Genomic DNA, 24,547 nt, shown 5'->3' on the forward strand with positions numbered 1-24,547 from the left:
CACAGTCTCAGAAGGTGACTCAAAGTTGTCTTGTGGGAATTAGAGGCTACTTCTGCAGAATGGAGTGCCACATGGGGATGGTTTACCACCCACAGAGAACATTTCATACCACTGGAGCTTTGTATTTCTCAGTAGACCACACTTTGGGGCTACTTTTAGAAAGATCCAATGTTGGACTGCATTATACTTCTGTACTGTCTCTTCATTGTATATTTATACTGGAAATTCTGCAGCTTCTCCTGCACTTTGTTATATCTCAACAGCCAACCTGTGCTAGGCATTTTACAACCAATTTTGAAGAGCTTGTTCCCTGCCCAAAGAGAATGTTTACAGCAGGGTTTGCTTGATCTTCCAGTAGCACACCAGGGTAATCAGGCTGGTACCTCAGTCTCTTGAGGAGCCTTTCACTCGTCCCCTTTCTTTGGTCAGAGGAAGCTCTACACAGATGAACTCACAGAACAGAAGGAACACATAAAGTTTGATATATTGTTGAGTCAAGATTTGCTGTGTATTTGCTCCATCCTTCCCTACAAACTATGCTATATACATGTAGAACTGGATGCTGGCTGAGGTAGGGAAAAGAGAAAAAGAGGAGAAACAAAGTTCAGAGGTTACTACTACCTCCTCACAGTGTCTCCTAAGGAGAACACAGCACAGTCTTTCTATGCATTCAATTGTATTCTTGAAAACTTTTCCTGGATCTAAATCCAAAAAGTCCTCCTGTGGGGAAAAGCCCTTTTCCAGGAACCTGTTTTTTCCAAGAAAATGTGAATGGTATATCACAGAGAAACTTCTTGTGTCACCCAGCGTGGATAGGGAGTTTTCTGTCTCCACCATTTCTACACAAATGGGTGAATCAACAATTTAAAATCAGTGCCTAAAATTTCAAGCTGCTTTATCATCTCTTAGTGGAACTGCCTGGTAGATGGTGATTGATATTCACTAAAAAAAAAAAAAAAAAAAAGAGCAAAGTATCCATATTTTGAACTCCCTCCTCTTACTCTGTTGATTGCATGGACTTCTGTTGTAGATGCTGAAGCTACCCTTACTGGGTGCCCCAAAACTCTTGGGTATTGTCTTCAAAAGCCTCTCTATTGCCTGATTGAAAGTACATGTTGGGAGTTATACAGGCTGAATATTAATTTTTTCTGCTGAGCTGTATCACCATCTTTCAGGATCTTTTAAAGGGCACAAAAAATTGAGAGTGAGTTCAAAATGCACAACAAATTGAAAGGGAGGGTCAACATTTTTCTATGGTAGCATGTAATTTGTGTTTAATCAGCAGTTCCTGGATAGTTAGATGCATGTAAAGTCTGCAGGCTGGCTAAAAGATTAAGGTCTTTAAACTGTCCACTCAGTGGCTTTCTAACTGAGATTCCTACTAAGAAAAGCCTGGGCACTAAGAATCTAACCTGAGTGAGTCCCTTCACTGGGAAAAAGTTAACTGCTTCTGAAGCTACTGTATTTTACATTCAGCTGGAGGAAAACATTTTCAGCTTTCCAGAGGAAAAGAGGGACAGAAATTCATCCTACTCACTCTGGTCTTGTTCCTGATGGTTATTAAATATATGTTTGAAGTTTGTATACAGATACTTTAATCAAAATGGTATTTTTGTATTAGAATTCTATCTCAGGTTCAGATTAGCCTAAGTACAGTGAAGTAGGACACCCCTTCACATCTCAGCTCCATATAAAGCTCATTTCAGCCAGGCTGAACAACATGGGAATAAAACAGAGTGATATGAAAGACAAAAAGCTGGACCAAGAACATACCTAGCCTGATTTTTAAAAGCACAGTTCCATCACATTCCAGAAAAGCCCTGAAACTTAGATGTACAGGCAGACAGGGTGACACGAGCACATACATAGGAAATTTAAACAGTACCAATATTTAGGTTTTCCGTTAAAACCTCATCAAAATCTTTCCACTCTTTAAAACCATGCATAGTTATGACTTTCCCCTGACATGTAGTTAAAAAATATCTTCTCTTGCTGCAGATTTTCACTTTGGATTCAGCAGGATGATGAGGGACCTTCTCTCCTATGAAAATCACACAATTTATCTTCAGCCGTTTTTCTACCACTAATTCATAATGCTCTAAAAAGCCCAGTAACCCCAGTTTTTCTGATTAAGGCAGTAATGTGAATCAGATACTCACAGAATATACCAAAAAAGGCCAGCTCACTAAGTAATTCTTCACTTCTCTTGCTGTGAGCTCTTGAGGTGCATCTGGAGTGAATGTCACCAACAGGAATATCCCTGTAACTGTCAGTGTTCCTCCTTTAAAAAAAAGGACACATTACTTTGGCAATACAGCATTTGGTAATCATGGTCATACTCGATCTCCAGCTGATTTGGAAATAGTTTCTAGAAGAAAACTTAAGTCCATTTAAACAGATCTATACTTAAGCAATTTGATTTCCTGGCACTTATGGTCTTACCTAGTCTAATTTTCATTGAAGATACAAAGAATTTTGGAAATGTGAAAAAAAGTTGTCAGTAAAGCCATGTGAATTAGAGTTCTAACTCAGTAATGCATTTTCAAATACTGTCAATTCTAAACTCAAATGTATGACGAAGGAGAATTAATCCATTGTACTTCTCTCAGGCACAAAGTGCACCACACAAACTTAGCCTAAACTGAAAGGACACATTTCCTACTAGTGCAGTCAGTTAGGTCATTAGCCAGTGTAAATCAAGGTAACTGTCCCAAAGTCAGTGTGGCCACAGAGATCTGCACACAGAGATCTGCACCACGACCAGCCTGCCCTGGAAGCATCAGATGCAACACACGTGTGCCAGTCCAGTGCTCAAGTGAGGCTGTCACTGGGCCAACATTCTGACCACTCCCTGGTGTATCTGCAGATCTGTGAACCGTTTTATAAAAGGGTGATTTGGAATAGGCTGCTCAGAGCCACTAGGTTGCCAGGGCCCCTTTTCAAAGTTGAACTTGCATTATTATGCTTTTAATAAAAATCTGAAAGTTCTGCCTTGTGGACATCTGCCTGTGACAAACACAGATGTTCACTGAAGTATCAAGATAGAAGTGATATGATCCTAAGATCATAAACTGTATTGGATTAAGGAAGATATTAGCTAATCATTTTTTCTTCAAGTAATCTTTAAAGTTCTTGGTAAACCTATAAATTGGTGTGGAATGCAAAGCTCAGGAATACAAAACAAAGCACATCCTGAGGGCTTTGCTGGCACTGCTATCTCAAACAGCTCCCTTGGAAAAGCAGAACTGTGTTATATTTATGTGCTTGCAAAACCATCACCATATTTCCCATCATACAGCTCATTCTTATGGAATGTAGCAACATTGTTAAATCCATCTTGCAAAGTCAAACTCACAGAAATAAAATAAATCAGCTGAACACTAGTTAAAGCAAAACACAGTGTATAAGGCCATAAGGGAAACATGATCAGTGAAGGGAGGGGGGGTTTTGAATTTAGCAGCTGAGCTGGCAAACTTGGATTCCAAACCTAAATAAATCGTATATAGTATTCCTGGAACGATGCTGAACAGATCTCTCCAACACATTCATGAGAACAGCTGTCCCCACTACACTTTGGACAATCAAGCCTAGATGTTAGGAACCCACAGAAATATCAGGTGCCCTGCATCAGGTGCACTGTCCCAATTGAGATGGCTTGGTGTAAAGCCCAAACCCTGAAATGAGCTTTTCTCTCACTATTACTACATTCAAGGTGAGCAGTTTGATATACAAAAGAATCCTGGACACAGATAAAAAGCTGGCAGGCTTTTACAGTGAAGACCACATTTCCCAACTGAACACTTGACAATATGATTATTTGTTTTTTAAAGTGAGAAAACTAAAACCAAAGGGAAGTTATCACTTTAAATTGAGCTTGAATTTTTGTGCAACATCTATCCAGTAAGAAAACAAAATCTTATATTCAAATAAGTAACACTAAAACTTCCCTGTTTTTATTAATTCTTTTATACTTACAAAGATAATACTAAAGACAACCTCAGAGGTAAAAACAGAAAATTAAAATAAATTTGAGCAATAAGAACACATAAGGAATGAATTATGGTTGTAAGAGCAGAGGATTTGGGAATACAGTCTTTTCCTCATGCATTGAAGATTCACTCTCTTTTTACCACTTTTTTCCCAATTTTGAAAGTATCTGCCTTGAAACGCTTGGGAAAGTGGGAGTGTGAAAATGGGGGGCTGTGTGAGAGTTACAGCTTGCTAAGCATATGGCAGCACACATGTCTAAATTAGCAAATGCTTACTTACCCAATATATCAGCAGTCCTCATGGTCCTCTTTAGGAAAAAGACAGAAATAAATGCACTACCTAGAACAGAAATATAAAGACCTTAATATATATATATATATGTGTGTATATATGTATGTATATATATATATGTATATATATTTTTGTTAGCATATCAAGTGCTATAGCAAAAACCTGCCCTGGGACAAGTTTAAATATATCTCATGGGTGTTGCTGTTGCACCATGCCATGATATAAACAGCCAGCAGTCCATTCCTGTAACCCACCAGCACTCAGTTTCTGTAAGATTTCAGACTTATCCAGCAGGCTCTTATGTGGTTGAAAAGATGTGATACCCTTCTCATTTCCCACGCAGGGACACTGCCTAAACTGCTCTGCTCCAGTCATGTGTGGAAATGTCAGGAAATCTGGACACTGATCAGCCTGTTTCACTCCCCACTTGGCTACCAAGTCACTGTATGGACTTGCTCAAAGCAAATTGCAGCACAGAACAATAAAATTCTGCTTCTTTAGTCTTCAATGTATTAGAGGCTTATAAACAAAGCAACAGCAGGACAACTGAGATGAAAGTCACTGCAAAAACAAAGTATTTAGTATGAACTAAGGGGTCATGATGTCTGTAGACAAACAGGGAGAAAACCCCACACACACCTTACAGGAACACTGTTCATGGTCTTTCAGAGTGGCCTGCTCTGAGGAAGGAGAAAACTGAAGTAAGTCCTAGAAATTTTTTCCTGTTTTCTGGGAAGCACTTTCTTTTGTTCAGCTCTTGCATCTGACTCTGCCAGCTCCTAGTCCTGCCTCTTCAGGATGGGCAGCAGTGGGGGATGAGCAGCAGCAGGGGTTGGGGCAGGTTTTGTGGTTAGCAGCTCAGTGTGGACATGTGCTAGAGAGGAAAGAAGGGACTGAACTTAGGATGGATGAGACTGGGAGGCATGGCTCTATTCCAGCACACAATATCTACCTTTAAAAAGAAAAAGTGGCTGGATAGTTCCTCTGTAAAAGAGATGAGTAAAATTCTCTGTGAGAGGTGCATCAGTAATGTTAGGTTCATTCAGAAACCTCAAAGAAAGACTGCTCAGGAGGGACAGTGAAGGGGCACATTGAAACTCAGTCATGGGATGCTGCTACAAGAGCTCTCTACTTGTCTACAGCATGGTTTATTCTTGAAATAACAGTTCAACATTTTTACTACTATCTTTGCCTCTTTATTGTTCTCATAGAAAATTTAATTCCTGCTTAGCTAGTAGATGTACTATAGAAAAATCTAGAGAGGTTCATATCAATTCCAGAGAACTGGAATTCAGTATCAGGTCTCTGTTTTCCAGTCAGTAGAAAATCAGATACAGCAGAAGTCATAAAATTAAACTGTAGCAAGAGTGATGGGGATCTGTGCAAACGAGTAAGTGCAATAAAAGGATCTTCAGCTGAAAATGCCTCATTGAAATTAGGTTGCTTGGTATGGTTTTCTTTATTCAATTTTTCAGTGATGACTGAGTGAAGACACTGATGGTATCCAGGCAACACTGGCAATAGCAGAACTACCTAGGTTTGGAAAAAAAAAGAAGGGACAAAAACCAGGAAAGAAGCAGCAGCATCCAAAAGAGTGCAGGAATTAATTACTGCTCTGTCTCCCTGCTCTCACAGCTTTCACAAATCCCACCTCAACCCACTCACCTAGACAGTCCCTGTCACAGCAAAGAGCTGCTGCTTAAAGGACTGATATCTCAGTGATTTTTTTGCTGTTCTTTTTGTTTGTTTTGAATACTCCATGTTTGGGCTCTCTGCATTCAGCAGAGGTCTAGTAAATGCAATTCCACTTTGGCATCCAATTTGAGGTAAGATGAGTTATGTCCAAGTGTCAGCTTAGGGGGATCACAACCTCTGAGGCTGGCAGTGGGCACAAGGAGGTGCTGGAATGCAGCCAGATAATGAAACTTGTCACTCTGCTTTAATAATGCATTCAAATGCAGCAAGCTCTGTCTCCAGAGATAGCTGGTATTGCAGCAGAGATCATAAGCTTTACAGAATCTATGTATAATTAATACTCTTTATGATGTAGAGTAATATGTAGAGGAATCTAAAAATAGAAGGGATTTTAAGAACACATATTAGACCATCGTTAGAGAAAAAACTGAAGTAAGAGAGGAGGTTGAACACCAAGGTGAGGACAAAGAGACCCAGGAGACACTCAATACAAAACACAACTCTCTCTGTGGGTAAGCTGCCAATGCTCCAGTTGGATTCAAGTGAAGAAGAAAAGGAAATGGGGTAAACCTAAGAGAATAAGCAGAGAACATTTACACAGACCTGATGAGATGTTAGAAGACAAACATGACTGATCAGAAGCCTTGCAAACTCTGGCTGTTACCTACAGGACTAAATTTTAACCAAGTTAGCATGGCTAAGAGAACATGATATTTTAACTTTATCCTTGTTAGTTTTCTGGGGTTTAAGCTCTCAGGTTTGACTTTGGGATAATCTTCCATATTCTTCATTTGATGAGGAAGGCTTGAATCAGATTAAAGCAAAGAAACCAGGAGCTGATTGTCCCTGTCCCTGATGGGTCAGGGAGGAGGGGTATGAAAGGAGCCCTGGGAATGCAGGCTGGTGTTTGCCAGTTTTGCCTTTTACTGGCTTGCAGCTTTTTTAGCTGGGAAGACAAATGACAGACACCAAAGTGTTCCCCAGGAGCCCAGTGAGAAACCCACACCCCTCCCAGCTGCTCTGCTCCTCTTCCTTAGCTCCCCTGTGCTCCCACTTACAACCTCAGGTGCACTCATTGCTCAGGACATTCAGCTCCTCCTGAAAAGGCCACTCAAGGCAATGTGGCAAAAGGCCAAACACACTCGGCTCTCCTCTCTGCTGGGAGGTCTCCAAGCTGATCCTGCTTTGAGCAGGAGGTTGGGTTAGGCACTTCCTGAGGTTCCTCCTAACCTGAGTTATCCTAGCACTTGTGAGCTCTTTGCAGGAGAGTAAGTGGGCATCCAGAGGATAATAACTCAGCCTATCAGACATGTGAATATAAGCCCCTAGTGCATCCCAAATTCAGTTTTAAATGCAGACCTGCTGAAACTCCCCAGACTGCCCTCTCCTTTCCCATCCTCCCTCAGATCACAGGTGAGGTGTCTCACATCTTTCCACCTCTCCTCCTCTCTACCAGTGATGTTATACCCCCATATTTCCTCCTAGCCCTCTTGCCCTTGATTTTACCCCATCACCACAGTGTAAGTTTAATTCCCTACCACTCAATTTCTCCTTTCTCGTGCCAGAGTGCTCTTGTTCTCTCTCCAAAGAAACTGTGCTTCCTCCTCCTCCTCCATTATACTGATGTGAGAAATAAATTGATTGAACATGATGTTTAAATCTGTAAATGAATAGACTGAGGAACTTGGGCAATTGCTGTGCTGAAAATTATGAATATATCTTTGCAATGGGTTTTTTGTTCGCTTCATTTTAAGATAATAAACATAGAGATAGAGATCTGTGTCAGAGTGAGAAATGGTTTTCTTCTTGTTTTTTTTTTGTTTTTTTCTTTTAATTGGTTAGCAATAGAATACAACAATACAGAAATGCAGACAAAACATAATGTCAAAGAGTAAGCTGCCAGTAGCTCAGCAACAAGACAAGCAATTTATCATAGCTCTGAAGCCTTGCTGGTTTTGAACCACTAACTTTGGGAATACAGCACATAGACAACCCTAGGTCTGGATTATCAACCTGCTTCCCTGGTCATCTGAGAAGACTTGTGTACTTTTGGGTGAATCAGAATAACTTTTAGCTTTTTCACTAATTATTTAGGTAAAATTTTCAAAAAGAGGCAGAGATCCAACTCCCCTTCCCAATGACAATGGTAGCCTGCTAAATGAAGAGAAGGGCAGAAAATATGTGAGATGATCTTTTAAAGATTAAACATCACAGAACCAACACAGCCTAATGATCCTTGAGTTTGTTTCATGCCTTGATTGCATGCTTATATTAATATCCATAATTTGAGAAGGAAATAGGTCCTGTATGCTTATATTAATACCAATAATTTGAGAAGTAAATAAATCCTGTTATATGGTTGTATCTATACAACACAGCCTTTCTTAACACTCATGAAACTCAAATGGAAAATATTATTTAACACTACATCAAAATCATGATAAATAAAAACTGTTGGGTGGGAAATAGGGGAAAAGAGTTTGTTCAGAAGATTAATTGTTACCTAAAAATCATTGAATTAATATATTCATTATATATTGAATGATCATATACTCACATTATTGAATGAAGGTGTATTCATTGCATCATGTGAATTTCAATGTAAATTGAAAAAGTAATTAAAATTTTTGAATTTTTTCATGATATGCAATTAAGTGACTTGAGGAGGGGCTGTAATAGTGCTACACATAGCTCATTCTCTTAGCAGAGTGATCATTTACAATTATCTCCATATGTAGGTTTTCTCCAGCACAAACAGAATTAAAGAGCAGTGTGATGTGTGGGTTCTGCCACTAGCAGACAATGATGGTGAGAATCCAGCTCACAAAATAACTCCTCTGCTTCCTAGACATGAGGGCTGCAGTCAGGATTGGGTTTTGTTTGTTTCTTTAAGGAAGGAATAATACACAACAGAAGTAAAAGACAGAAAATACATACTGATTCATAGTATGTATTCTTTGTATTTTGTCCAATCCAGCCATAAAAACTCAAGTGAGTGTGCATGATTTATTTTTCCTATGCAAAATTTTTTCACTATATTTCACTATTAAGCTGTTTTCTTCATTCTCAAGCCATTTATGAATATGATTTTACTTCTTTTTTTACTGTCAAATCTTACACTAAATAGCTTTTGTAACAAATGTTCATAATTTCAAATATTAGTTCTATCCTTTCTTTTCCCCTTTTTGATTCCTAGATGAGATTTATGTACCATTTTAAAACATGAGTGCTCTCCTCATAAATGCATAGACTGCTTGTACTACTTCTGTCTTCTCCAACAGTTAAAAAAAACCCCACAAAATTTCATATTTGCTTTAAATGTTCATTTTCTTAAGCTTAACAGACTCAGTCAGGTAAAGGCATCTAAAATCACCCATCCAGAAGAACACTTCACCAGTGGTCTGGATGAAATACCAAGGGAGGAGAACTAGGTAAGATTCAAAGACTACTGCACCTCTCTCAGTTTGTGCAACAATATTTCACCCTGAGACCAAGCATTTTCTCTGCTTTATGCAACTTAAGGGTAAATGCTTCCATCTAATCAGGTAGCTTAAGTTCACCCAGTTGATTATGCCCTACAGGAGTTGAGCAGTGCTCAAGTTGCAAGGACACATTCATTGCCAGTCACATTCTAAGATATGACCTCAAAGTTTGCTCTATATGAACAGACCCTCAGCTAATCTTCCAAGCCAAACTGATTCAGGACCCTCCCAGTACTGAAAAAATTGAAGATGCCTCAATCCATCCCCAAACACAACCTACTGTAGTCTGCCACTGAGTCAGGGAAATCTGGAGAGATGATGAGTTATATAGTGCATTTAATTGCTGCAGCTCAAATGATACCTGGGAACAAATTTATTACATCTAACTGACTTCTAAAACCTATTCCTAGTTTATAGGATGGATATTAATGCTCCACAGAATACAAAGAAAGACACTACAGAGCTCTTGACAGCTGTCCTGCACACTGAACCTGTAACATTTCTAACATGATCAAAGATTAGTACTGGAAAAGTGGTGAACAAAATATGAAACATTTTCCCCATCTGAGAAATTGCTCAAAAGAGAGACCATGAAGGTGAGCTTAATTCTGGAACATGGGTTATAGGACATACACACTGCAGAGAGAAGGAAAAACCCTGAAAATCCTTTTGTTGCACCTTCTAGACAAGTACAAGTAAAATATTTTAAATAATAGTTTGGTGAATGTTTCCTAGATATCATTAGTAACAGAGTCCTCAGAACTCCAAGTTCTTGGGCCTCAAAGATGTTACATTACCGTGAGTGGGAGAAATCCATTTCTACAAGAGTATCTGAGAATCTTCCTAAAGTACATCAGGAATATAACTTTTCAAAGCCTAAAGCCCCCCACTGCTGTTTACAAGGAGCACTTAAAAATGCAAAAGGATCTTAACAATGTCAGGCTAAGTGAGGCAAGTGTAAAACAACTCCCCACAGAACGATGAACACTGCAGAAAAAATGATCTCCAAGCCACTGGCATCTCTTCACCTTTTCCATCCCCAAGTAATTTCTCCAGGCAAAAGCAAGATGATGAGCTAAATACCACTGCAACCTAAAATTACCCAAGCTACGTGTAAAACATGAGTTTTACTTTTTAAGTATAGAAAGTTTCTTAATGATCACATCAAACATGTATTACTCCTCCACTTTTAAATTAAAAATTTACTAATTTTTCCTCTTGAAGAAAACAACTGCTGTCTTCTCAAACTATTTTAAACCCTGAACAGATGTAGAGCTTGCATCATTGCAACCACATACAGAAATACTTCCACTATGTACGAAGCAAAAGATAGTTTTTCTAGCTTAATCCTTAAAAAAAAAATTAAATCTCTTGGTGCCATGCCAATTCATGATCTTTGGTGCTGTATTCTTTTTGAAACAAGACACTGGAACAATCCAGCTCAATAGAAAGAGGCCCAAACTTTTCACTATTTAATTGATACCGGGTTAAGTGCAACATTCAGTTGGATGCAGTTAAATGTGGTAGCAGAGCATAATAGATGTTGGCTCCATCTATTTTAAGACGCTTCCCTTCTCAGAAATCTGGAGATATATAATGGGTACAGCCCAAATCCATTCTGGGCAGAGACTCCAGTCTGCCTTATCCTCCCCCAAAGCCTGGTTTCCAAGCAAAGGAAACTTTCCCTGCAAACCCAGTCACAGAGACCTGCAGAGAATCCCCTCGATGCCTGGACACTCTGCAAAGCACATTTCTCCTCAGTACACCATCTGTACTGCATTTCAGTGTCAGTGAGAGTCAGCCCTTACCATATGGGACATGCTGACACTGAATTTGGGAACAAAATGATTCCCAGAAGATTGGACTCAGGGTTCAGGTACGCATGTGGAGTTTGTTATCCAGTACTTAATTTGTTCATTAAAAAAAAAAAAAATTATGAAAGACACACATTCAACAATACCTCAAAAAAACCTCTCAGCTAGATTCTGCAAAGGTTACCCTCCACCACTTAAAAGAGGTCACAATTTAATGAGAAAAATATTTCTTGATCTTTTAAATTGGAAGACCTGGCTGCCTAAACTACCCTTTGCTGATGATGCACATGTGACTTGGGCAGTTTGTCATTGCCCTAAATAATAAACTCTTTTAAAATTAAAGGGATGTTCTCTCCCTGGCTTTAATTTCAGAAGATGGGAAAGTATCTTGTAGTAGGAAGTGTTACTGGGAAGTTATTGTTGTAATTGGCTGTCTACACAATTTTTACTTGTTCTTCCTTAAGGGAATGTTTGCTAGACTAAATAAAATTTCAGATATTTCTATTGTTTGGGCTATGAAATGGATACTGTCAGCTGATTTATGGGAATTAAATATAAAATGTTAAAGTGCTTTCTGGGATCTTCCAGAATGAGCATTGTGGGCCAGCTTAAAAAAAAATAAAATAAAAGTGGATGAAAATTTCAATAAGACATAACCATAAGGTAGGAAAATGGTTTCTTGGTATTGGTTGTAAGTAAGGGAAGTGGAGAATGAAGGAATTGTCAGATACAACATTTCTTTGCGTTTTGCAAAAGCAAAGAAGGAATCTGCTCAGATAAAAATCAACTCTAAATGTGATTTCATCTTTTTCCCTTTAATAAATATCGGGATTTTTCTTCCTACTCACTGTTTTTTGCTTTTTCTCTCTAATTTTCTATATTTGCATTTTATGCAGTTTGGATGACAAATGAGATTGGCCAATATTCTTTGATGTTCAGAGATGTCTGACAATGCCTACAATTGTTACAGATGTAACTACTGCCACCAAAATCACACTGGGATATGCAAATGTAAATATTCATTTACATTGTCATCTCAGGTAGTATGTCATCCCTTTCTTTGAAAACTCTTTCCTGCTATGATGAACTAACATGGCTTTATATCTCAAATTCTGCAACAGTTTAACATTAAAGGTTACAGTAAATTGCCTGCAGTTTCCTTCCCCTCTCTCTCTGCTAAATTGCACCCACTATTGTTAGCTCCTTCCTTCCACTACAGCTGGGGAGTCCAATGGGAAGATATTTCATCTTTTCTACCTTCCCATGGAGAATCACTGCAATGTCACTTCCAAGCATGCAACTGGTAGATGGAGACCATGAAATGTTATCACTTGCCAATAGCAAGAAAATGAGCTCCAGCATATTCAGGACTGCTGAGATCTCTCAGTCCTGGGTGTTTCAGTTGTGGATGTGAAGGGACCAGGTTAAGGGATGCAGCTGCACCCTGAGTTCCTGTTTTCATGGCTTCCATATAATATTGCCCTGTCTACCCTGCTTTACATGAGCACAACATGAAAATATATTTTTAAATGTGTTACTTTGTAAAAGAAACAGACATCTCATACCTGAGCACCTTAGTAACAAAGAAGTCTATGTGAAGAGTGAGATCACATCACTTCAGCTGAAGTCCAATTAATCCGTACATAGCATCTGTACATGTTTAATAATGTCCATAAATGTACTAAACATTTCTGGAAATTACTAGGCACTTTTTGTCACACACTGTGGAGCATCAAGTGAGTTTGCCCACATCAGCATGAATCATGGTGACAGGCAGAGAACAGGCAGCAGAGACCCCTTGGCATGATGGTGACACAGAGGTACTCAGGATGAGAGCACAGCTCTGTGCATGCAGCAGGATGCCAGTCCTCCTGTTTGGGGGCTGGCAGAGCTGGCAGCACTGCTACAGCACTGGGCAGGACTAGCAGAGCTCAGAGTGACACAAAGCACAAAACCATGGGAAAAAAATGGATTAGAAGAGTCTTTTGTCAAACTGTCAGCTCATGTAATTATATGAATAATTTCTTTTTAAACCACAACATTAACATTTTCCTCTTGTGCTCTTGCTGCAGTTTCTGTGGTATTATTCCTCTAGCCAGAAGCAAACATTTGATTAAAGCATGTATCCCAGCAAGAAATGGCAAATATTCTCACCTGTAACAGAAACACATCCCAGTGGAGCCACAAGAGTAATGGGGGCGAATCCATAGGCTGTGAAATTGCCCAGCTCTCCAAGCCCCAGGAGGCTAATCCCACACCACCACAGCTTGCTCCTGTAGTAGGGCTTGTGCTCTGCCCGGCAAACCAGTCGGAGATGAGCGCATTTCTGGAAAATTAATTATTAGCAACAGGCATGAATAGAAAGAATTCCATTGTGTTCTTATGTCAGACAAAAGTGGAGTAATTAACGGGGCTGTCAACTTCAAGTTCCAGGTGTGTCGAGGTTTTCTTTTTAAACATGACTTTGAGCTTGTTGTTGCAGAGCTCTGTGTTAACTCAGTGCTGATTCAGACGTGATTTCTCAGCCATGGTGGAAAGGGCTGAAAAATTAGGCCTCTGAATAAACCTGAAAAATGCTAAGTGAATGCTAGCTAGTGCTTCCTAGCTATCACTGCACACATCTGTTCTTGTCTCAAAGCAAAGCTCAGCAGTTGTGCTCTGAATCTGGAAACACTCAAAGGCAGGAGACAGGGCAGAATCAGAACTGTGGCAACAAACTGGGACAGGGGGAGCAGGCAACAGGGCGTTCCTGTCTGTGAAACCTATCCTCACCAGAAATACACTTCCAAAATGGAAAAGGCAGCACTTAATCACATCTTCTGTAGGGAGGACTCTAAATTAATGACACAGAATTTATGATTTGGCTACAGTTTCCTGTTTGACCTTAGAAGGAGATCATAAGTAAAGCATTATTTTCTAAAGAAAACAGTTGGCACAGGTATAACATATACTCAAGTAATACTTCATCAACACTTCCTGTTACATGAAAAAGGTATCATTGGCAAACTTGTAATTGTTTTCTCTCTGGCTGTACAGCAAGAACCTGTATTAGCAAGACAATTTGTCTTTGATCACACTGATCTTCTGAAACAGAGTCCAGGCAGTTTCCATCAAGAAAGTGTCATAACTGGGAAGGATGCAATGTTTACCAAATTAATTTTGCAGATTATCATTTCCTTTCTCAAATTACTCTCCAGCCTTTTTGCACATGGGTCAAAAAAAAGTGGAAATCAAATGATACAGTTATTGCAGTACAAATGGTGGTAAAACACATTTTTTCTTCATCACTTTATATTTGATTTTAGAAATCTCCCTGCAGAGCTTGGGGAGATTGTAAAGGATTTTCCTCATATTCCTATCCTTCTCTGTAGGGAGCATGGGACAAACAGCAGTGTCTGTTGGACCCCATAGTCTTAGTCAGTGCTCTTGTTGAGAAGATGCAACATATTTTTGCAGCTTTGTGCTGTGGAACATGTTCAGGGTATGAAATTCTAGGAAGAAGTTTAGCCCTCCAAAAAGAAAAAGAGCAAATCCAAATTGAATTTGAGCCACAGACATGGATGTTCTTCACAGTAACATCCAGGATTTTCCATTTTTATAAACAAAGAAACAAAAGAAGCAAAATAAAGATACAAATGAATATTAAATAATATTCAAATTATTATTCAAGAATACACATTTTTGCCAAAAATTAAATAGGAAAACTTTTTAACTGAATCCTGAGATGTATTTTCATCCCAGGTTCTTGTAGGATTAACTTTTGAGGGCACAGTGAGTTTGAAAAGATGTGCAGCAAACACAGGAAGGTGAGCTCAGCAACTGTCCTACAGCCTTCTTTCTCCAGATGTCTGTCATCTTTGCACAGTAATGTAGGCAAATGGTATCTAGGTGGAGGCTGTTTATAACTCAGCTGAAATTCATTGCAAATGATGAACTGTTCTTTAGCAGACAACCTGCTAGAGGGAAGAGAAGCAGGATAATGGACTATATGGTCAGAAAGGGACAGAATAAAAAATTTGGTCTGTCCAGTTAATAGCAGTGTGAAAATAAATGTTGAGAGCTAGGGAAAGTCATTATTCATATTTAGAAGATACTGTTACTAAATGGAGAAAAACCTAATTTAAAGGATAAAATAAATCAGTTTAAATTTTCTGTCATTGGGTTTCTGTATGAAATCTGAACAACCTCATTTTTATGGCTAGACTGAATTTCCATTTCACATTCACTTCACTTCACCTTTACCTTTCCACTTCAACTTCAGACGTTTTCCTAGAGCCTGTCCTAGCACTGTCACCACCTGCTGGTTGGAATTCCTGTTGGAGAGGCAGCAGTCACCTCAACTTGCCTACCACCCTTGGCTAAGCAGGTTTATTTCTGTGGAGGGGATTCTCCAGCTAATGATGTTTAAATAGAAGGGAATCACTGAAGAACCTTCTAGTGCTAATAAATTGGGTTACTATGAACAGAAGCTTTAATATGCCACAACTTTCTATTCCATCCTTTACTGAAAAAGCAAGAAGTAGTTTTATATGAGACTTGTACAACTTCTAAAATACTAGTTGGAAAAAAAACTTCTTCTGGACAATTTACACAACAATGTCTTCTGTGCTTTGTTAGAAGACCTAAAAATACAATGAAGTCTACAAGATACAGATGATAATGAAAAAATTAACTTTCTACTGAGTATGTATTCTAATTATTAAAACAGAAAGGATTTTATAATTGACATCCTACAACGTTTTACCACAGTTGTAAGGGCAACACCACCCATTAATTTTTATGATTTAAATAGTGTTTACTCAGATTATTGTATCTTAATTGCAGAAGAAAAACTAATTTGGCCAAAGCTGTTTTGGGGTCCAATATTGTAAAAACCTTTATGTCTTTATGCATTCATGGAACAGGCCCTCAGGGAGCTGACTCAGATCCATGCCCTCCTCATTCTGTGCTTGCCAGCTCTGGTGAGTGACGTGGTGGCTGGCGCCGTCTCGGCCACAGAGACCACGAAATGTTTGAGCTTAAAATCTTTGTTGACAGGAGGAAAAGTGCAGCAAAACCTCAACTCTGGACACAAAGAGAGCAGACCTCAGGCTGCTCAGGGAATTAGTTAAAAAAGTCCTCTGGGTAATGTTTCAGTAGTGCTGGGGTCTGTCAGTGCTGGTCACTTTTTAAACATCACCTCCTATGGGCACAGGAGCAGCAATTCCCCAGTGTCAGAAGTCAAGCAAATAAGGCAGAAGGCTGGCTTGGTGAACAGGGAGCTTCTTCTGGGTCCAAGGCAAAAAAAAAGATGTGTGCCCAGTGGAAGCAAGGTCAAGTGATCTGGAAGAACACAGAGATGCATCTTACCACCATAGGGAGAAAATTTGTGGGGGCAAAGCTCAACTGGAGTTGAAGATGGACAGAAATGTGGAAGACAATAAAAATAGATTTCTCAGATATACAATAGCAGAAGGCAGCATAGAGATAACATCAGCCTGTTACAGGATGAGGGTGGGCACCTCACAAACAGGGACATGGACAAGGCAGAGGTGTTTAATGCATTCTTTGCCTCTGTCTTCAACACAGAGGATGGACCAAGGTGGTATCAGTGCTCTGAGCTGGAGGACCATGGCTGTGAGAATGATCAAATCCCACCTGAACCTCAACTTGTGTGGGATCTACTCCTCCAGATGGATCCCAACATGTTTTCGTTCCTGTGGAAAGTCCCAGGCCATAGGGTCAGAAAATTCCTTCAGAGTTTGGCCCATGTCCTCCCATTCTCCACACCACTCAGGATTTCCCACTCCTGGGACTACTCCAGGGTCAGGGGTCTCATCAGCTCCTCTGGACATGTCAGTCCTCATTCTAGGGAGGCTGCAGACCATATAGAGGAAGCCTACCAAATTAAATACAAGGAATGTTGTATCCTTGGCACTCAGGGGAAACTGAACATTCTCAAAACACCTCAAAAATCTTATGTAACAGATTCAAAAGAGAAGGAGGAAAGGAAGGGAAAGGCTGAAAAGGCTCATTCCCTGCTCCTCCTCTAACAAACTGTGTGCAATACTAAATAGCCCCCAAAACATGCTACTGAAACTGGGAGACAGGGTTAGGATGAAGAAACCATAAACCATACATACTTGGAACAAACCTCAGTAGCTTTATAAACTTTCTACAAATCATTATCACCAAGCCTAGCACAATAGCTATTCTAATCTGTGCCTCTTACTGTAAAAATTATGTGTTAGGGACACTACTGGAGCTCTCTCTGGATAAGAAAATAAACCTAGGGACCAGAAAGATATTAAAACCTCAGAAAAGCCTAAGGACCAGAGACACATGAATGCCTCCACCCCAAGAGCCATTATGAATTCAAGCAACATGGTTACTGACTGCTTTACCCCAATACAGAATAATTACAACCAAAATACAATCAGGACAGGTTTTTCTACTTTCTCAAGCCCCACACTGGGTGCCAATTAATCTATGGGGCCTGATGGGATTAATCCAAGAATCCTAAAAGTACTAGCTGATGTAATTGCAAAGCCTCTCTCAATTGCTTTGTGCAGTCTTGGGAATATGGAGAGGTCCCATCTGACTGAAAGTGAACATTGTCCCAACTTTCAAGAAGGGCAAGAAGGAGAACCCTCAAAAATACAGACCTATCAGTCTCACTTCAGTGCTGGTAAAATAATGGAAAAGATTATTCTGGGAGGTATTGAAAAACACCTGGAGGACAATGCAATCATTGGTTACAGCCAGCACAGCCTCATAAGGGAAAACTCTGCTTGTCAAACCTGATTTCCTCCTGTAACAGGGCAACCCACCTAGCTGACCTAGGAAAGCCAGTTAATGTAATCTTTTTGGACTTCAGCAAAGCTTTTGATACTGTCTCTCATACTATCCTTCCTTACTCCCAGCTTCAGTGGGACCACAAGTGACTCACAGCTGGAATTTATTTCTGGCACATTAAAAAGAGGACATTCCTGTATGCCAGTCACAGCACAGAACAGGCTGAGAGCTCCCAGCAACTCCCAACCCCTAGCAACTACAGCAGGGCACTGTTAGATTAGTTAATGAAAGAGAGAAGGTTTATTAAATGCAACAAAATTTGCATTTTGAACTTCATCAAACTCAAACTGCAATGTAAGTATTTGCTAAATATAAACTCTGAATAAAGAGAAACCGTATCATACCTGTATATTCAAAGAGACACTGATGAGAAAATTTGAAGCAGCAGCAAGTAAAGCTCCCAAGAGCTGAGTCTGCAAATCACAAAACAAAGAAATACAAAAATACTTATTAATTTAAGAAGAACAATATAATGGTGGTTTTCTGATAGCACATCCAATCAAAACCAAATTATTGTATTTTTCAGTCACTGAGTTCAGGCTGCAGTGAGTAAAGTGATAAGAAATACCTCTAAATCATTGACTAGGGCTTAAGTAGTAAAAAGATGGGAATAGAAAGGGTTTTGCTGTCCTTCAGTAGAACACCTTCTTAAATCTCATGAAAGACAAAACTAGGCAAGTTTCAGTTGAAAACCAGAGACAGGGTTTTTTCCTCCCAAAAAGGACCTGATTTTTACATAATCCAGAAGGAAAACCATCAGCAATCAAACTGTTCCTACTGGAACACAATTATCTTACATGTTAACATATCTACTATTTCACAGGGCAGCCAAGAACATAGGTCTCCTGACAGTTTCCCTCATGTATTGTGTTATTTCATTAAATAATTTCCTAATCAGACTGTCTAATTTTCAGTAAGATTTGCAAGCTTTCTATGAAGCCAAGAAATTAAAAACATGCAAGCAGGATTCATAATTTTGGAAAGAAGTAATTTAAAGAAGCAATTTCAGCAAGGTCAAACAACACGTTGATGGAGCTCCTTGTCCACTTTCAAAATGTTCTAACACACTGCAAGCCATCCCAAGTGTATTAAAAACCCATTCAAGGTCACTTCCCTAGTGCTGTGAGGAGCCCCATTAGCTTGTAGAGAAGACAAACATACCGTCAGTTTTTGTAAACAAGGTCATGGTAATATAACCCAGCATAACAACTGTTTCCAGGCTGTAAACAGCATCCAACTCTGTGCTTACAGCCTCAGGTTTCATGATACTTATCCAAGAAGGTTCCTGGGCAACTCTGGACAGGCAGTGCCTACCAGCCACTGAGACTGCTACCACTCAACATGTATAAAGAGCAACATGTTGACCCAAATGCACTTGTGTGTTGGGTTGATGTGGCCAGAAATGTGTATTCCATCACCATCTGTTGAAGCTGGGTGGGGCAGTGATTTCTTATCTCCATGGCACATACCATCTGCTAATGGGCCATGTTTAAAAACAGCTGGAGCAATCATCTTTATCTTTTCCACAACCCAGCCTTCCTCCAGGAAGATATCATCTTCTGCTGAGCCATTGAGTCCCACTCAATGACTATGATTATTATGACTGATAAAATTACATCATCCCATTGGGAGATGCTCCAGCCAGGGGGAGGAGCCAAGCCTTTCCTGCCTAGATAAAAACTGAGATTTTGGGCAGCAAGGTACCTTCTTTCCATATAATTCCAGAGGAAAACTGGACTTTTGCCACATCATTCCTGGACCTTCAGAGGAAAACTGCACCTTCTACAGGAGCACTGCTTCAACAGAACCCCATCTGCCACTGCAGGAGGACTGTATTCACCATTTAATGGGGCTGCTACCAACACCCTGACTGACTGGCAGGGTGTCAGGTTGTATTCTGACTCTGTCAGTGTTTTGGGATTGTTCTTTGCAATACTGTATTTCTATTTTAATTTTCCTAGTAAAGAACAATTATTCCCAATGCACATATCTTTGCCTGAGAGCCCCTTAATTTCAAAATTATAATAATAATTTGGAGGAAGTGGGTTTACATTCTCCATTTCAAAGAGAAGCTTCTGCCTTTATTGGCAGACACCTGTCCTTCAAACCATGACAACTTGGAGGGGGGATTGTTGTTGAGGCTAAATAGCTCCCAGACTAAGAAAAGCCATCCCCAAAAGTGTGAAGAAACAACAGCCTTATTACAAATTAAATATTTAAGCCAAACAGCAGATTTCAACTGTTTCCAGCCCCTGTGTTTCTGCAGTGGCTTGGAGTCAGCAGGAGGAGCAGACAACAGAATTGCTCTGAGAAGTGCTGGGCTGCCTGCCAGGTGTCACCAAGACATGACTGATGTGTCCAAGGGGATTCAGAGACAAGAATGCAGGAAGTGAGAGGGCTCCCTCTGCTAACTGTTACAGCATGAATGCCACAGCTTGTGTGCAAGCAGCATTCAGTGAGCAGCATTACTCAAGATTTTAGCCCATAGCCTCTGGTGCACGGCCACTGGAGGTACTTCCCTTCTTGCATCCTGTCCCTGGGATCCTCCAGTGGGTGTTCCAGCAGCATGTCCTGGGCTCTCTCACACACATACTCTCTTTCTCATGCTCTGGGGACACACCTGGCTGCAGCCAGTAGGAAGTGTGTGATGTGACACCTCAGCACAGACATCCTGCTGGGATCACTGTCACAGGGACATTGCAGCCTCCTTCCACTCTGGGGAAATGCTGGGACATCACCCAGGCTTTGCAGAAGCAGAGGGGATGGGTTTTCCTTCCTTACGCCTTAATGCTGTAGCATCAAATCCTGAGCACTGATCTTGCCCAAGGTTTGACCACTTCATCCTGAACACACAGAAGCATCAAAAACAACTTAATCAAAACTGTTTTCTTATTCCTGAAGACTTGGACTTTTAAAATGACAACATGCTCCCTTGTGAGGAGGTGGAGAAGTGGCCTTGTCAGCCTCGTCATGAGGTGTTTAAGAAAAAGGAGACAGAAGGGAATAGAAAACAGAATCTGCCCCCTCATTTACACCATGGTTTTATTGCACTTACATTAGGAATTGTAACAAGTCCCGACTAGTCCCAGCAGAGAGCTCAGTCTCTATGTGACTCTTTGTTCTAGAGACTGATCCTATTGCTATGGCTGCATCCCTGGATGCAATCCCTTGCAGCTCCTTCCTCTCAGTTTTCAGCTGGGGGTCACAAACCTGGCACAGGACTCAGTAGGCAACCAGCACACCAGGGAGGAAACACCACTGATCCTAAGCCAGACCACAAGAGGGTCTCCATCCAGTTCCTGAATGCAGATGGTGAGCAGAGGATGAGGTCATGTGTTCCATTGGTCATCTAAAATAATGTGCTAAATCAGATCCATGTGTGGGTACTGATGATGACTTGAGTGCATGCCTCTAGAGGCTGTGAATCAAGCCTCCAGCAGTGGGTTTTCCAATGCCCTGCATCATGGGTGTCCTCCCCAAAACAGCAACTGCTTTTGCTGCTTCACCAGGAACTGTGAGCTTGGCTCAGATATCACTGTGGCACACCTAAGATTTCCATCGTGATGACCAGCCTGTGTCTGATCAGAAAAAAATCTTACAAAGGTCAATTCTCTTCTTGGAGAATCACAGAATGGTTTGGGTTGGAAGGGACCTTAAATATAATTTAATTCCAACCTCTCTGCTATGGGCAAGGCACCTTCTACTACACCATGTTGGTCAAAGTCCCATGCAACCTTGAACATTTCCAGGAATGGGGTATCCACAACTTCTCTGTGCCAACTGTTCCAGTGTCTCACCACCCCCACTGTGCAAAGTTTCTTCCTTTTATCTAACCTAAATCTACCATCTTTTAGCTTAAAATCATGCTGTGATGCTCCTCTGTGCCTAACTTAAGTAACCTTCTTGTCTGCACACAAGAGAAAACAGTGCATGTGTATGATCAAGGCAAATGTGTAGTGACAGGCTGGTTTCAAAGCTTACCCTCATGGCTCAGGTCATTTTATTGCAATGACCACATTTTCACCTGAGTGCTGCTGTTGGCATATATAGTGCAGTGCCTGCTCCAGGCTGACAGGTGTTCCTGAGCTCTGCTGAGCAGGGTGATTGCACCATGCTTCCAAACACAGGGCTGGACAGACCCCCAAAGATTAAGAGCAGAGCACGATGCCCTGAGGAGGTCAAATATCACATGGAACCATTCAGGGAGATGAGATGAAAGCACAGTAACACCATGCAGCTACAGCATGGCAAAACTGTCTCATGTGGGTTCAAACTCATACATGCTGATATTAAATTTAAAAATGAGGGGAAATGCAGTAAAGAGGAAAATTACATTGCTAACAAATCCAAGTGAATCTTAAATCAGCAGGCAATTTCTAGTTAACCAGGGTTATCACATATAGCAGTGCTCAGAGGAGAAAAAATAGGATAGCATATCTCAGGCTAGGGAAACCATACATGAATGAAAAATGACCTGCAACTGAAGACAAGTCACAAAATGGTTGCTATACTGCCCTTAAGGCAACCAGAGTCCCATCTTATCATGTGAAAGGCTTCTTTATTTGTGCATTGTCTGCCATTTAATATCCTTCAGAGGCTAAAGGAGTGGTGGAACAGCCAGTTTAATAAGTAACAAACATGATATTCTCTGAGTTTCCAGTTGTGATATCCAGTTGTGATATCATCCACAGCACTGCAGAGCTTCCCACACATAAGTTTCAAGACAAACCTCAGTTGGGGAATTCAGTTGCAGACACAACTTCAGAGCCATAGTACTACTTCAGTCAACTAAGGACTTCTACAGGAATATTCAGAACTGTTGGCATAAAATGCAAGTTTCTTCATCACCGAAACATCTGTCTGAGCATACAGGCCACTTTGTCAGACCCCAGATTTCAAACTGCTGACACATTCTTCCAGTGCTTCCAAATGCATGAGGCTTGTCACAGAAAAATCTTGCCCTTAAGTTTCCCAGAAAATAAAAAACAATACAGAAATTTAATTTACTTCATTTTAATATGTTTTGGAACAAATCATGAAAGTCATCTACTCACTTTGAAGTCCTTCCTAGATAACCCCTGAGCACATAGATCATGGACTGAGATTGTGGATCTGCCAATATTTTACTTGGTGGCAAAACAGGTTTGAGGAATGCTTTCCTCTGCTCCCTCACTGCTTTGCTTAAGTGCCTGAAATAATCCATCCAAAGCATATCCCATTACCATTATGTTCTTTATCAGCCACCTGCCAATGTTTAACACTAAAGGTGGGTCAAAATTCACAATCTACAGAAGGGTTTTTAACTGGTGGCTCTGTGCAGTTTGTCAGGGGTAACACTGACCTGTACAGGGGGTGAATAAGTTCAAGAAATGGCAAATTCACCCCAAGCAAGGCACCCTCAGCACTCACCTGGCATCCCCATCCTAGCCCTATGAGGGTCCTGCACAAGCTGAGGTGTGGGGAAGGAGGTTTGAACCATCAGCCAGGAGAAATCCATTTGTCACGTGGAGTGGCAGCACACTGCTATTCAAAATAAGCAGCGTGGCACATGGCTGGGCACAGTCCTGCTCCCAGCACTCAGGCAGGACCTGATACTTGCTGATCAGAGCACCTCTTCACATCATTCTGACAGTATCTTAAAATGACATTTTACATGCAAAGTCTCTATTTATTGTCAAAGTAAAATAAGGGTTTTATGGCAAACGAAAGCCAGGCTGAAATCTGTATTTTTGGCAATAATTCTAGTAAGTTTATCAGTTGCAGACTAAAATCTGCATTGGAGACTCAGTTATATGGTGAAATGCAATTTATCCATATTACATGTGTGTTTTCCTAAAGCACATTAAACTGCAGTTGCCAGGTCTGTGAAATGAAAACTTAGGAAAAGAAACCTAATTTGCATTGACTAAAAGGTATACACCATTATTTGTGGAAACTTGCAATGCCTATAAATTGAACTGATGTGCAGAAAAAAACCCAAACACTTTAAGTGTCTGTTGTCAGCTCACTCACCAAGGCTAGTTAAAATGTTGCTTCTATTTTTTCTTGATTTCTCCAAGTATTTGTGATCTAAAGGTGTTCCCACCAATTAATTGGTGTGTACTGTTTCAACAGCTATGCATCATTTCCAATAACTGGGATTTTGTCAGACCTCAATGGATCTTATTTAAAAAAAAGAGAAAGGGGTGGAACACATTCTAAATTTCCAATTATGAGTTAACTGTGAAGCAAGAGGAATTCAGAGTCCTTAACAAAAAACATATTTTTCAAAGAGCTACCATGTGGAATTGGGAGAGGCTTATCATTTAGTTATTATTATTCACAGAGCTCTGGCTGTACTCAGTACTTTACAGATGTATAAATAAAACAAGGTCCTTGTTCCAATGGTTTTCATAGTGCTATTCATATAGTCAGATATGAGTTAAGGTCCATATGAAGTAC

At 40.3% G+C, this 24,547-nt stretch overlaps 1 protein-coding gene across 1 annotated transcript in view; it reads right to left on the minus strand.

Annotated features, from left to right (window-relative positions):
* Positions 1–24,547, minus strand: part of NIPAL2 (NIPA like domain containing 2) — a 60,201-nt gene that overhangs the window by 23,111 nt on the left and 12,543 nt on the right. The window contains 4 exon segments of the mRNA XM_079302975.1: positions 2,160–2,281; positions 4,270–4,329; positions 13,427–13,598; positions 18,451–18,519. Of these exon segments, the coding sequence (XP_079159101.1) occupies positions 2,160–2,281; positions 4,270–4,329; positions 13,427–13,598; positions 18,451–18,519 (423 nt within the window).

The sequence above is a fragment of the Erithacus rubecula genome (genome assembly GCF_903797595.1).
Source record: "Erithacus rubecula genome assembly, chromosome: 3".
In the NCBI taxonomy this organism is placed as follows: domain Eukaryota; kingdom Metazoa; phylum Chordata; class Aves; order Passeriformes; family Muscicapidae; genus Erithacus; species Erithacus rubecula.